Source organism: Delphinapterus leucas, chromosome 7, assembly GCF_059928025.1.
Source record: "Delphinapterus leucas isolate spDelLeu-1000000601 "Yukka" chromosome 7, BTC_Dleu_Yukka2, whole genome shotgun sequence".
Classification (NCBI taxonomy): Eukaryota; Metazoa; Chordata; class Mammalia; order Artiodactyla; family Monodontidae; genus Delphinapterus; species Delphinapterus leucas.
The window spans coordinates 49,257,547-49,270,588 of record NC_143135.1 but is presented as its reverse complement, the minus strand read 5'-3'; the positions used below and the strand labels follow the sequence as shown (position 1 = coordinate 49,270,588).

The following is a 13,042-nucleotide window of genomic DNA, read 5'->3' as shown; positions in this document are numbered from 1 at the left end:
TGCTGCTATGGAGCTTACAGTTTAGTGGAGAAGAGAGATATTAAGCAAAGTATCACACAAATAATTACAATTGTGAAAAGTGTTGTAAATGAAAAATATAGGGTACTTTGGAGAAAATATAATTTGGGCCTAAACTAGTTTGGGAAAGAAGATGAATCAAAGAAGATTCTTTGGAGAAAAAGTATTTAAGCTGAGACTAGCAGTATGGGTCAGAGTTTGCAGGTTAAGAAAGAGAAGAGCCTTTCATATAAAAGGAATTCAAGGTGGTTCTCAACCTGGGCTTCACATTAGCATCATCACCAGGTATAAGAGAGTATACGAAGCAACAGGACTGGTGCTTCATACTGGTGCTTACTGGTGGGAGTATAAAGTGATACAACTGCTTTGGAAAACAGTTTGGCAGTTACTTAAAAAGTTAAGCATAACCCTGTCATCTAACCCAGCAGTTCCACCCCTAGTGGAACTCAAGGAATAAAACACTCATTTTCACTCAAGAAAAATGAAAACATGTGTACACACATAGACTTATACACTAACGTTCATAACCTTTATTTGTAACAGCTAGAAATTGGTTAATGGATAAACAAATTGTATATCCATTCAATGGAATACTACTCAGCAATAAATTGGAGCAAACTACTGATTCACGTGACAGCATGGTTGAATCTCAAATCATGCTGAACAAAAGCAGCCAGACACAAAAGAGTACAGAGCTGTGATTATATTTATTTGAAGTTCTAGAAGAGGCAAAACTAATTTCTAATGATAGAAATCAGATCAGTGGTTGTGTGGGGACGGGGATGAAGGTTGGCACTGAAGAGCCAAGTGGGAGCATTTTGAGACCATGGAGGTGTTCTAGATCTTAATCAGGGTGGTGGTCATATGAATGCATATGTTTGTCAAACACATAGAACTGTATACTTAGAATGGGGGCATTTTATTGTGTGCAACTGTACCCTAAAAATATCCATGCTCCATTTTTTTTTTTTTTTTTTGCGGTATGCGGGCCTCTCATTGTTGTGGCCTCTCCCGTTGCAGAGCACAGGCTCCAGACGCGCAGGCCCAGCGGCCATGGCTCATGGGCCCAGCCGCTCCGCCGCATGTGGGATCCTCCTGGACCGGGGCACAAACCCGTGTCCCCTGCATCGGCAGGCAGACTCTCAACCACTGTGCCACCAGGGAAGCCCCATGCTCCATTTTAATAAATGTCGAAAAAAAAGGCAAAACTTATCTATGGTGGTGAAAGTCAGAATAGTGGTTACCGCTGTGGGGTCGTGGTAGTAGTGATTGGAGAGGGACAAGGGGAGGGAGTCTTCCTGGAGTGTTAGGAATGTTCTGTATCTGGATTTTGGTGAAAGTTACATGGATATATGTATATATATACACATCATATATATATATTTTTAAATTGATCCTTATGTTTATTTATGTACTTTACTATATGTGTGTTATTTCTCAATTAAAGAAAAAACAAAAAAAACAACCCAAACCCCAAACCCATACCTAGATCTCACCCACAGAGATACTGGGGGCTGCGTGTCAGCAGTTTAAGAGCTCCTTAAGTGATTCTAATATGCTGCCAGAGCTGAGAACCACTGTGCTGTGTGGAAAGGAGGGAAGAAACTTGGCACATCAAAGAAGGGTCACACGAAGCAGGAGGAGTTGCTGGACATGAGACCAGAAAGGTGGCAGGTGGCAGATCGTTCTGGGCCTCGCAGGCCACAGTAGGGACTTTGAACTTTTTTTTTTTTAAATAAATTTATTTATTTTATTTATTTATTTTTGGCTGCGTTGGGTCTTCGTTGCTGCGCGCAGACTTTCTCTAATTGCGGCGAGCGGGGGCTATTCTTCGTTGTGGAGATACTGCAGTAAACAAAAAAAGTCCTTGCTTGTGAACCTTACATCTATTGGAGGGAGACAGACAATAAACAAATAAATGAACAAATATATCATGTGTGAGGTGGTAGTAGGTGCTATGAAAAAATGAAAAAGACATAGCTCTGCCCTCAGATACCCTCAGATAACTGCAGCTGTAAGCTGACCGTGTTAAGCCTACATGAGGTACAAAGTCAGAAATGCTGAAACTCAGAGGTATATCTCATTATGTTGCTCATTGGAGCTTTATATATAGTTGATGCTATGGATTATCGTTTTTCCACTGATGACTTTCTTTAATTATGTTTAATATAAATTAAACAACTGTTAAAGAAGACATGGTACATATATACAATGGAATATTACTCAGCCGTAACAAGGGACGAAGTTGGGTCATTTGTAGAGACGTGGATGGACCTAGAGACTGTCATACAGAGAGAAGTAAGTCAGAAAGAGAAAAACAAATATCGTATATTAACGCATATATGTGGAATCTAGAAAAATGGTACAGATGATCTTATTTGCAAAATAGAAATAGAGACACATGTAGAGAACAAACGTATGTAAACCAAGGGGAGAAAGGAGCGGGGCGGGGGGTGAGATGAATTGGGAGATTGGGATTGACACATATACACTATTGACACTATGTATAAAATAGGTAACTAATGAGAACCTACTGCATAGCTCAGGGAACTCTACTCAGTGCTCTGTGGTGACCTAAATGGGAAGGAAATCCAAAAAAGAGGGGATATATGTATACGTATAGCTGATTCACTTTGCTGTACAGTGGAAACTAACACAACATTGTAAAGCAACTATATTTCAATAAAAATTAATTTAAAAAAAGAGAAAATGAAAAAAGTAAAATAAACAACTGTTACTGGAGTATTCAAATCTCAGGTTAGAGTGAGAATATAATTATCTCACATTATAATCAACGTATGTAATATTTTTAAAAGCAGGCTAATAAGAATTGAACAAAATCTCTACCAATCACACACATATTACAGGCTATGTTTTTTTTTAAGACTTTATTTCTTAAAGCAGTTTTATGATTACAGCAGAATTGAGAGGCAGGTACAGAGATTTCCCATATAGCTCCTGCCTCCACACGTGCATAGCCAGCCCCGTTATCAACATTTCTCACCAGAATGGTGCTTCTTTTTTTTAACCAAGGATGAACTTACATCGACACGTCGTAATCACCCAAAGCCCGTGGTTTACGTTAGGGTTCACTCTTGGTGCTGTATGGGTTATTTTTTATGTATTCTCCCTCTGAGGAGAAGTGAGCATGGTCAGAAGTCTTTTGGGTCAGTGCTGCTTGGGTAGCTGAAACCAGTGCCAGCTTTGTCTAGAAGGGAAGCGTTTCTCAGTTCCTGCCCCCTGCTGAGAAGAGCTGGGCCTCTTCTTGGATATGAGGACGTGATGTTCTAACAGGGGAAGGAACATCCCTCAGGTAGGCTGGATTTTACACAGCCCAGGAATCCTCTTTCCTCAAAGAGGACTCCTCTTTCCTCTGTGGCTAGGCCTGCTACATGCGGTATTCCAGGGGGGACCTTTTCTTGCCAGTTCCATGTCCCAAGCCAGTTCCCCTTCTCAGCCTTCACATTTTTGTCTAGAGGGTCCCCTGCCCTCCTCCCCAGCCCCATCCTCATTCTAGGTTCCAGGCTGTTTTATCTCTGGAACCTCATGGTCCTTGGTCAAATCTGAAAGTCTTCCTAGGGCTCATGCTCTCAGTCTTACAGTCTTTTGAGCCCTTTCTAAGGGTAAGGGTGGATTCTGATCCCATCAGAGTCACTGCAAAGCCTGCCAGTCCTGGCTGGGGGGTGGAGGGTGAAGAGGGAGAAATTATTTTCAGAGATGAGGCCCCTGTTGGTAAAATTTAGCCATTTCCATCCAGATTCCCCTCAGGTTCCAGCCAAGCGCTGAGGACCAGTCTGACCAGTGCCCTTCTCTCCTCCTTCTCTCTACCTTCTTCCTTGACTGCTGTTTCTCTCATTTCTTTCCCTCTAGGCTTGTGTCTCACATCAGATAATCCATTGTCCAGCTCAACTGTAGTGGCTCTGCACGGTAGTGCTGGGAGAGGAGAGGCATTAAGTGGATGGTGGATATTGGTGGTGGGAACTGGTGGGTTGCCCTCAAGAATTCTGTTGCCTTTTGGGGAGGTGGTTTGTTATGAATCCATTCATTCACGCATTCATTCGTTCAGCCAGCACTTACTGATGTCATACTTGACAAGGTGGATATTAGTGATGGTGCCATACTGGGCCCTGGAGGATAGAGTGAGTCAAATTTAGTCCTTGCCCTTTTCTGGATGTGGCATGCAAACAACTCAGAGCATGAGAATTAATATAACAGAGTTATGTACAGAGTGCTTTGGAGCATAAAACAGTAAATGATTAGCTCTGCCTTGAGAAAGGAGAGGAGATTTGGACATGAGGGAAAAGCCTTTGTGGTTTTGTCCACCAGTGGTTAACAAAGTGTGGTCTGCAGACCACTGGAGGTCACCAAGATCTTTGTGGGGATCCAGAAGGTCAAAGCCATTTAATAATAATACTAAGATGCTATTTGCTTTTTCCATCGTGTGTACTTTTGCACTGTTGGTGCAGAAGAAATTAGTAGGTAAAACTGCTGGCACCTTAACAGGAGTCAAAAGAGTGGCACAAAATTGTGCCAATAATCACTGCATTCCTCACCTCCATGCCCTCTCAGTTTTTTTTAAGCTTTTAATAGAGAAGTAAAAATTTATTAATTTTATTAAATTGTATCCCATGAATACATGTCTCTTTAGTATTCTGTGTGATAAAACAGGAAGTATGCATAAAGCACTTTTGCTGCATGTAGGAGCCTGATGTTTATCTCAAGGAAATGCATTTGTGTGATTGAGTTGCAAGCTGAACTACCTCCTTTTCTCGGGGAACACTAGTTTTACTTGAAAGAATAACTGACAAATTGCAATTACTCAGACTTATGCTTTTGGCAGACATCTTCTTGAAAATGAATGAAGTGAGTCTGCTACTTTAAGGAAAACAACTGATAGTATTTGTTGCCAGTGATAAAATTCCAGCTTTTAATTGAAAATAAGAGTTTGGGAAAACTTGTATCTGCCACTGTGAACTTGACAGCTTCTCCAGATCTACAGCTTTTCTGATGAAATCAGTGGTGATATTAATAATTGTGATTATTTTGATACTGTATAAATGAACTGTGTCAAATTTGGAAGTTCTGCCTAACTCATCGAATCACTAGTTTCCAAATGATTAGTGTATCATGTTTCAAAATCACCCATGGGTAGGGACTTACCTGGTGGTCCAGTGGTTAAGACTCCATGCTTCCACTGCAGGGGGCGTGGGTTCAATCCCTTGTCAGGGAACTAAGATCTGATCCCGCATGCTGTGCGGCCAAAAAAAAAAAATCACCTATGGATAAAAGATCCATTCAAAGTGCAAGATAGACCAATGGATTTTATTGTAATAGAGTACAAAAAGTTCATCTGTATAGTTTCAGATTTCACCTTGTAACTAACCTTTAATAAACTTCCTACTTGTTGAGTTTTGGTGAAGTATCAGAGAAGAATGACCACAATTATCTGAAAGGTTATTAAAATACTCCTGCATTTTCCAACTGCATATCTATGTTTTGATCTTCAATCAAAACAACACCTTGAATGTGGAAACAGATATAATGAGGCTGTAACAGCTGTTTTCTATCAAGTCAGACATTAAAGAGATTTACAAAAATGTGTAACAATACCACTCTCCTCATGAATTTTTTTGCAGAAAACAATTGTTTTTCATTAAAACATGTTTATATTAATGTATATGAGATTTTATTGTTTTAAAATGAATTAATTACTAAATATTAGGATTTATGTTTTAATTTCTAATACAGTAAATATCAAACAGTTTGGGATTTTCAATTTTTTTTTTTTTTGTGGTACGTGGGCCTCTCACTGTTGTGGCTTCTTCCTTTGCAGAGCACGGGCTCCAGACGCGCAGGCCCAGCGGCCATGGCTCACGGGCCCAGCCACTCCGTGGCATGTGGGATCTTCCTGGACTGGGGCATGAACCCGTGTCCCCTGTATCAGCAGGCGGACTCTCAACCACTGTGCCACCAGGGAAGCCCAAGGGATTTTCGATTTTTAAGTGTAAAAAGGAGTCCTGAGACCAAAAAATTTAAAACTTGGTCCTATACTATTCTCTCTACCTAAAATTCTTCTCTTTTCTGCCTACAGAAATCCCATATATAATTGTAGAGCTGATATTTAGTTATTCATTCAGAAAACATTTACTGAGCATCTACCAAGAACCTGGTCTTTTCTTGCTGCTGGGTACATAGTCCCTAGCCCTTATGGGGAAGACAAATTAAATAGGCAACTACAACACAGTATGATAAATGTTACCAGTGATAGACATATAAATGCTGTGGGAAGACAGGCTATTGTCAGAGTTGCTTGCCAGCTCACCTAGAACGTTCCTCTGAGCAATGTGATTGGACTGTACTGCCTGTGTTTGATTCTTTATGGTCTTAGAGGGAAAGTGGCTGAAGTTAGCAAAAGATGGGAACTGTTCACTTGCTGCTCTGGGAGGAAAAAAGGAGACTACAAATGTATTAAATGTCAGCTTCATGCAGGCCCTATGCTAGGTGTTTTAACAAATGTGGTCTTGCTTAACTCTCACAAAAACCCTATGCAGCAGAGTTAATTATCCTTATTTTGCAAATGAGATATTGGAGGCTCAGAGAAGTTAAACAACTTGTCCAATATCATATGGTTGTAACTGATGAAGCTGGGATTTTGACACATGTGTTCTGACTCCAAGTGCAGGGCTCTTTCATTGCAGTAATAATGTGTTTCTAAAATGGGTGGATCTTTTAAGGTAATTTCTGGATGGGTCTGGGAAACCTTGCCAGATTGGAATGTATTAAGAGAAGGTAGAAAAGGTCTCAGGAAGGAGAGAGAGAGACAGCCTAGAAAATGCTTCATTGAAGGAATTATTTGTGAATTTTGGCTGACATGATTTTTCTGGACAGGATTCTATGGCCATATGGGACATCAAGATTTTGTACTCCCTTATCCTCAATCCCTTTAATCCTTCTCTATGCCAGATGATGCCAGCAGCAAAGGTCACCTGTCTGTCTGATCAGGTTACAAACTAGAGCCTGATGCTTGAAGCCCAAATTTCTTGGACCTGCTGTAGGCCAATTGTGCCCAGCCTGGAGACCCCAGTCCCTAGAGCTTGGTAAACTATTCCCATTATTTTTTAAAAGCCTAATAGAAGTACTTTACTTAGGTTCATTCTGTGGGTGGATACTTGCTAATGAAAAGATTAGGTTTCTTTGTTTTGGGTCAGAAATCTGTCGATCTGATGTGCTTCAGGTGTGCTACCTATGGAACTCTAGAAAAGGGGTCAGCAAAGTATGGTCCAAGGGCCAAATCCAACCCACCACCTGTTTTTGTAAATAAAATTTTGTTGGAACACAGCTAAGTTCTCTCACTCATGTTTTGTCTGTGGCTGTTTTTGTGCTCAATGACATAGTTAAGTAGCTGCCACAGAGACTATATGGCCCATAAATCCTGAATGTTTACTGTCTGGCTTTTTACAGAAGTTGCTGACCCCTAGCATAACCTCAATTCTTTCTATTATGGCACTTAGCGCATAGTGTTTTAATTGCTTATCTCCCCCACTTTTATAATTGAGCTCCTTGAGAGCAAAGATGAAGTCTGATTCATCTCTTTATACCCTGTGCTGATTATAGACCCTGATATATGAAGAGTACTCAATAAATGTTTAAATGGGCATATCATATGCTGATCAAAAAGCTCTTATAGGCAATTATATGTGCCTTTGAGTAATATAAAAACAGGAATAAGGGAAGGAAAGTGTTATGTTGGTTATGCTAATCTCAGTGCTGTGTGCTTCATCTGTGGACTAGTTGTTACTTACTGCAATTTTTTGGGGATAGGTAATTTGTGGATAGGAGTCCATGAATGAAGCAATCATGCCAAGAGCTCTCGTTGGTGAGGAAACTGAGAAACATTTCCTTAATTTTTGGCTACTTTCTCCTCTTTTCCTCAATACCCACCACCCCTTTACCCCACCCTCCATTTTCCGCTCCACCTTGCCAGGACAAAGGTAGAGGAACATAAGGTTGCATGGAGGTACTTATTTCTTTTGTATGCATACTATTTATCTACTTTTTTCTTTTATAAAGCCATTTCTTCAGTGTGCTTCCTACCAGCATTACTGTCCGTGGCTTCCAGAAGATGAAACTAAAGCTGTCTGGTTACCTTGGCATAAAGGCAGTCAGGTGAAGTGCTGGCCTGTGAGTCAGCAGACCCGGGCTCTTGCTGTGCCTCTTCAGCGACCTTTGACTTTGGGCACATCCGTTAACATCTGTGAGCTTCAATATCCAACATATTTTTATTGAGTCACATCTGGGACTTAAAAATTTTAATATTTACACCCCTCCTCATTTTGAAAAGGATTTGAGCAACTAGCAAGCGATAGAGAGGTGACCTGTCCAATCCTGTCTCTGTTTCTCACCAGCAGACAAGTAAATGATTAGATGTATTAGTGTTTCCGGTCTCTGATCAGGGACTTCTAGAAGGCTTCACAGCCACAGCTTCTTCACCCTGTCCTTGCTTTCTCTTCTGTGACTGCTTCTTTTATCTGGGAGGTCACGGTTTTTCTTCTGTCTTCTTTGGGGGTGATCTGAAGAGTATTTTGCCTAGAAAGATCAGGGTCGAAAGGCAAGAGGAATTTTATACTCTAGGAATTGGAAGAAATACCAGAAACTTTAGTTAAAATATCTTTTTCAAATAGTGAACTTGAAGCCTGAAGAAGGGAAGTGACCTCCTTAGAGCCACATAGTAGAGCTATGACTAGATTCCAGGCTCTTTCTGCTATGTGCCTTGATCAGGCTAGGTGTTTTCCAGGTTCGTAAGAGAGGATTAGGTGTCATGAAAGAGACTGGGTGGGCTAGGCTCTTGTGCTGGTTTTATTGCTGTATGACTGTATGGTGGTGGGTGAAGGAAGTTTCACTCCAGACCTCCATGCTTGCTGAATGTAGCTGTCCTGGAGAAGGCATAAGATGTGAAGGGTTTCCTCAGTTAGCCTGTGGCTGGCATTTTATGTACAGGCAGTGACAAAGTGAACAAAAAGGAAACTACGTAGTACTCTGGCCTTGGAACAAATGGCCTGTTTTCCTATTTCTAGAAAGATTGTATTAATTCACATTTATTTATTGACTAAAGATGATGTTTCATTTGAATATGTATTTCTCTGATTACTAGTAAGACCTTTCCCTGTGTTCATCAGCTATTTGTATTTTCTCTCACTTGTATATTTTTTCCTTGTGAGTTATTTATGCATGTTCTTTGTGTAGATCCCAGTGTATTCCTAGTCCTATGCTTGACTTCCCTGCCAAGGAACTATTAGGATAATAAAGCATTGACCCTAAATAGGGAAGACAGTTAATATGAAATACTTCTATCACTGTACAAATAGTCTGTTAAGTGGCTGTGTGAGGAGTCAGGTGCTAGAAGCCAGGGACTGTGAGACAGGTAGGTAATAGAGCTGGGTGGCAGCCCCCAGTAATGTTGTCTCTTGCTTTTCCTGTACAGAGTTTTGCCGGATTGACAAGCCCCTGTGCCACAGTGAGGATGAGAAGCTCAGCTTTGATGCAGTCCGCAGCATCCACAAGCTGATGGATGATGATGCCAATGGTGACGTGGATGTGGAAGAAAGTGATGAGGTGAGCTCCCTCACCCTGTGTGGCTCTCTTCTCCTCCTGTGTGAACAGTCCCTGAAGCTGTCTAGACAGGCTGTTCCCTGAGGAGAGGTGTTCTTGATATTGGCTTGTCCTCTAGGAATGCATCCTTGTCAGGGAAGGTGATTCTCAGCAGAGCAGCCTCTAGGAGCCGGCCTGCCAGAGTGCAGGCCTTAACATCTGTGCCTGTGCCTGGACTGGCTCCTGTTTGCCTACCGGCTAGAAGCACAACACTGACCGAGCTGTGCTGTTTGAGAGGAGAGGGAGCCCTGAGGCTCGTCTGTACAGTTTCCCTGAATCCTTGCTGTAATCCAGCTGTAGATGGAGGGCATCCATCTGTCCTTACTCTGTGCTCAGCCCTGTGCTGGCATGTGGAAGAGAAGGCAAGACAGTCAGATCTTGTCCTTTGGAAGCGTATACTCTATTTGTGAGGAAGAAACAAAGGTTCCTAGAAAGATCATTCTGAATTCCAGGCTGCAGTTGCTGGGATCCAGTTGAGTGGTCCAGATAGTAAGAGCGAGAGGAATCTCTAGGTGGAAATAGCTCTGTTATTGTTTCACCGTTTGGCGTGACTGCAGCTCCAATTCCACAGAGCCCAGAGCCCAAAGTCATCATGTGTCAAAAGATTGAAAAGCTTCAGTTGTTTTCAAGCTCCACTTGAGCCAGCAATGGGGTGAAGCTGGCAAGTTATGCCAGCTTTTAGTAGCGATATGGTGTATATCATGAGGGAGGGGCCAATCTAGTCTCTCCTCCTCTGGTTAGCCCACCTTTAAGTTGTGAATTCAACTTTGGATTTCACGTTGCCAAAAACATTTGAAACAGTGAAAGAGAGGAGTGACATGAATGATGAAGGGTATGGAAACTCTGAAACGGACGGCATTCAATACAATTCAGTGTTTATAACTATTATATGTGTGCCAGGCACTGTTCTAGACGTGGAGATGTGGCAGCAAATACACATAATTACATAGAGATACATCTGTCCTCATATAATTTACAGTCTAGTGAAGAAACTTTAGCCTGGAAAAGAAAAGATTCAGATAATACAATTTCTATCTTCAAATGCAATCGAAGTAGAGGAATCAGACTTAAATGATGGCGATGATAACAGTGAAATCCTTACTCTGTGCCAGGCACAGTGTTAAGCTCTTTGCATAGTTACTTTTTTAACTTTGTTGGTAGCCTTAGGAAGTTGGTATTACCATCAAGGACTGGAACTTTGGAAAGGTTAAGCATTTTGTTCAAGGACACGCTGGGTAGGAGAACAGATCTGATTTCAAAGCCTATGCTGTTAAGTACTGCAGTATTGTTTCTCTTATGCTAAGGGCAGAACCAGGACCACTGTGGGGAAAGTAAAATATAGGCATATTCTTCTGGAATAAAGAATCATCTCACAGTGCTATCTCGTCATAGAAGAGGCTTCCTTGGTAGGTAGGTACTGAACTCCCTGTCACTGAAGATGGGAAAGTAGAACACAGCACTCCACTGATTGGTCAGCAGAGGGGATCCTTGTATCAGGTTGAACTAGATAATGTCTAAGGAACTTATAAGAGGAGAAAAATAGACTTCCTGGAGGAAACATAGAATTGGGAGAGAGTGGAAGGGGTGGGGCAGCCTGAACAGCAGGAAACAGTGTGAGCAAAGATGTGGAGGTAGTAAGAAGCGTGGAGGGTAGGTTTGGTCACACAGAGTGACTGTGGGAGAAAACTGCAGGACAAAAGCCTGGCAAGGAAAGGGGGCCCAGGCAACCAGGCTGAGATATGTATACTTGCTGAACCTGGCAGCTGTAGGTTCTTAAGCAAGGCCAACAGCCATGATGAAAGTATCCGAACTTTTGGTCACATCTAGATGTGTCACTGACCCTCAGAGGACCCACATTTTATTTGTCTGTGCTGGGAATAGAGCCATGTTCCTGGTGGTGAGGGAGGCCTAGAGGTTTCCTGACCACAGGACTGGGAGATGCGTGGCACCACAGTCAAGAAGGTGATACGATCCAAGATCCACAAATTCCTGGATATCTTTGTCATCCGCTCCTCCTTCTTTTTTCACTTTCTGCTGAATTACTTTGTCAATGAAGGGAGGAAGAAAATGTTCTTTTTAGAGGAATGTACCACAACAAAAAGCTCATCAGCACAAACTGTTCTAAAATAACACAAAAGCTGTCACCCTGCTTTTCCCTGTGCCAGTGGTGAGCTGTTCTTTTTCAGTGTAGCTTCTGCCTGCCTTGGCTTCAGCTGCTCTCCCTACAGCCTAGGCCTCTGGTGGGCAGAGGGGCCTGCCAGCCTGGGGTCTCATGATCATTCACAAGCTACTTTCTCTTTGAAAGAGAAAGTCATGGTAGCAAAGTGTGTGTGTTTAAGTCAGTCTCAACATATATGGAGTTCATGATCTAACTAGACCATTGGGTGGGCAGCTCAGAGCTTGGAATATTAGATTATGGATGCTGAGACACCAGAGATGAAACCCTGGTTGTGCTGGCCATCAAGGACCTGAGATTTTTATGTCCTGCTTAAAAGAATTGCTGATTACCCAAGGACCCTAGAAGAAGTCTGCTGGGATACTCTATTAAGGCCTCATTTATTCAGCCTCATATCGGTAAGTTTTTCAGATAACTGAACTATAACCTCATTTCTAGATATTTAAAACTCTTAGCCATTTTCGAAGTAAGTTTTCCTTCTTACAGATTACTGTGAACAGATTGTTACTTTCTTTGGATTATTCAAAGCATGTCTTCAGGGCTTCTTGCACTGTTACCCCAGTGCTTACATTCCTGTATGCATTGTTGTGATTTCTTTTTATAGTTTTCTATCTCTTCTTTGATTCATTCTCATTTCTGATCTTTCTATCTCTGCTGTAAGCTATGAAATTAGACTTTTGGTAAACTGAGACTCAGCAGCCCTTTTATAGACAATATATAGTCATTTGTGTGGGGGGAAGCCAATTTGACTTCTCAAGTGTCATCTTTGCTTGCTTTTGTCCTAGGTAGCAGAGGCTATGGATTGTGGGCCCTTCAGATGAGCAAGATGGCACTATTGGTGCTGGTGTCCTCCTTGCAAAGCTGACAGGGAGTTCTACCAGCCTGGCAGTGTGGGAATTCATGACCTGTGTTCTACTGAGACCTTTGGTAGGGATACTGCCTCTGGGCAAAGGATTTGCAGCAGTGGGATGGCACTTCAGCCTGTCCTGATAGTCTGAGGCGGGCAGACAAGAGCCTTCCTAAAACCACTGTCCCCTTGACTGGACCAGACAGTTTGAGAGCAGTTTTATTTTCTTCTGTGGAGCCTACGTGGAAAATAAAGGACATTTGTTCAGCCATTAAACAAATTCTTATTGAATACCTGTTATGTGTGAGGCACTGTTGAAGGGCTATAGATTCCATGATGAACAAAGCAGATAA

General features: G+C 41.9%; 1 protein-coding gene across 5 annotated transcripts in view; it reads left to right on the top strand.

The window, feature by feature from the left end:
- Positions 1 to 13,042, top strand: part of STIM1 (stromal interaction molecule 1) — a 188,081-nt gene that overhangs the window by 93,012 nt on the left and 82,027 nt on the right. For 4 of the 5 annotated variants that reach the window (XM_022565776.3, XM_022565778.3, XM_022565779.3 and 1 more), the window contains one exon: positions 9,500 to 9,630. In XM_022565776.3, coding sequence (XP_022421484.1) covers positions 9,500 to 9,630 — 131 coding nt within the window. Of the gene's footprint in view, positions 1 to 6,373; positions 7,116 to 9,499; positions 9,631 to 13,042 lie in introns of those variants that run through there. The other variant, XM_089915241.1, reaches the window with a different exon arrangement.